General features: G+C 37.6%; 1 protein-coding gene across 3 annotated transcripts in view; it reads right to left on the bottom strand.

Moving 5' to 3' along the window:
• Nucleotides 1-199, bottom strand: part of LOC105555903 — a 3,190-nt gene extending 2,991 nt beyond the window's left edge. Inside the window, exon 1 of one of the 3 annotated variants that reach the window (XM_012002949.1) lies at nucleotides 3-199. In XM_012002949.1, the coding sequence (XP_011858339.1) occupies nucleotides 3-128 (126 nt within the window). In that variant the 5' untranslated portion in view covers nucleotides 129-199. Of the gene's footprint in view, nucleotide 1 lies in introns of all 3 variants that reach the window. The other 2 variants (XM_012002951.1, XM_012002950.1) reach the window with 2 other exon arrangements.
• Between the last annotated feature and the right edge of the window lie 979 nt (nucleotides 200-1,178).

The raw sequence follows: 1,178 nt of genomic DNA, 5'->3' as shown, positions 1-1,178 counted from the left end.
GAAATGCACGGCCTGTGCATTTGGACACCGAAATGCACGGCCTGTGCATTTGGACACCGAAATGCCTGACCTGAGCATTTGGACACCGAAATGCCCGGCCTGTGCATTTCCCTAGTAAAAATTTCCATTAGAAACAGTCAGAAACAGATAGATCTTGTATATGACATCTAACAGCTTCTAACGGAATGCAGTCCGATCTAACTGCAAGCTTCATGAGAAGATTCAATTCCCAGCCGTTTCTATAAGCAGCACTGTTGTATCTGCAAATGCAGACAGAAAATGTAACAGCGTATATCTTCATCTAATGGAAATCTATCGGCATATCAGTATCCATAAGCTTTTGCAATAGAAAATCCTGTCCGTTTCTGTCCGCATCTTGTACACATCGGATGCTGACGGTATCTCAAGACCGTTTGACTCAAGATCTGATCACATCATTTGGTTGGAAACAATTCGACCACCCTCCCTACAGTCTGGACTTGGCTCCCAGCGATTTTCATCTGTTCCTTCATCTGAAGAAATTCCTTGGTGGAAAACATTTCAACGATGATGATGCTGTGAAACAAGAAGTGCAGACTTGGCTTTCATCACAGGCGGCAACATTCTTCGACAAAGGCATACAAAAACTGGTTTCTTGTTACGACAAGTGCCTCAATAACGGCGGTGACTATGTGGAGAAGTAGTGTAAGGTGATGAATGATAGTAAAGAATTTGGAAATGATGTTCTGTTTTTTTTAAATATCGGTACTTACTTTAAAAACACGCCTCGCATTTCTTTTAATATTGTAAAGCATACTATGATACAATGTGATGTGATTATATGTGATTTTCTTTTATAAAGTTTCTTACAAAGATAACACTATGTATGACAATCCTTCGTACACGGTTACAAATGTGTAGCATAAATATTGTCAATATTTAGTAACAATAACACTACGTGGACGGTAGAATACAAAATAATAAGTAGTAAATATGTACTGAATGCATGTGACAAAACACATTTCTTATTTTTGTAATTGTACACAAATAACAGTGCATTTTTAATTTCTATACATGAAATTCTTTTCAACCTTTCCCCAAACATACTACATCAAAATACATAAAACTTACACAATATATGACAACAGTTGAATGAGTAGCATTACGTCAAGTTTAAATGCACAGGTCGGAAACTCCGG

This window comes from Vollenhovia emeryi, unplaced genomic scaffold (genome assembly GCF_000949405.1).
Source record: "Vollenhovia emeryi isolate VEMERY1.0 unplaced genomic scaffold, V.emery_V1.0 DF940557.1, whole genome shotgun sequence".
Classification (NCBI taxonomy): Eukaryota; Metazoa; Arthropoda; class Insecta; order Hymenoptera; family Formicidae; genus Vollenhovia; species Vollenhovia emeryi.
Note: the sequence above shows the minus strand (reverse complement) of the source record. Positions and strands in the feature narration are given on the sequence as shown.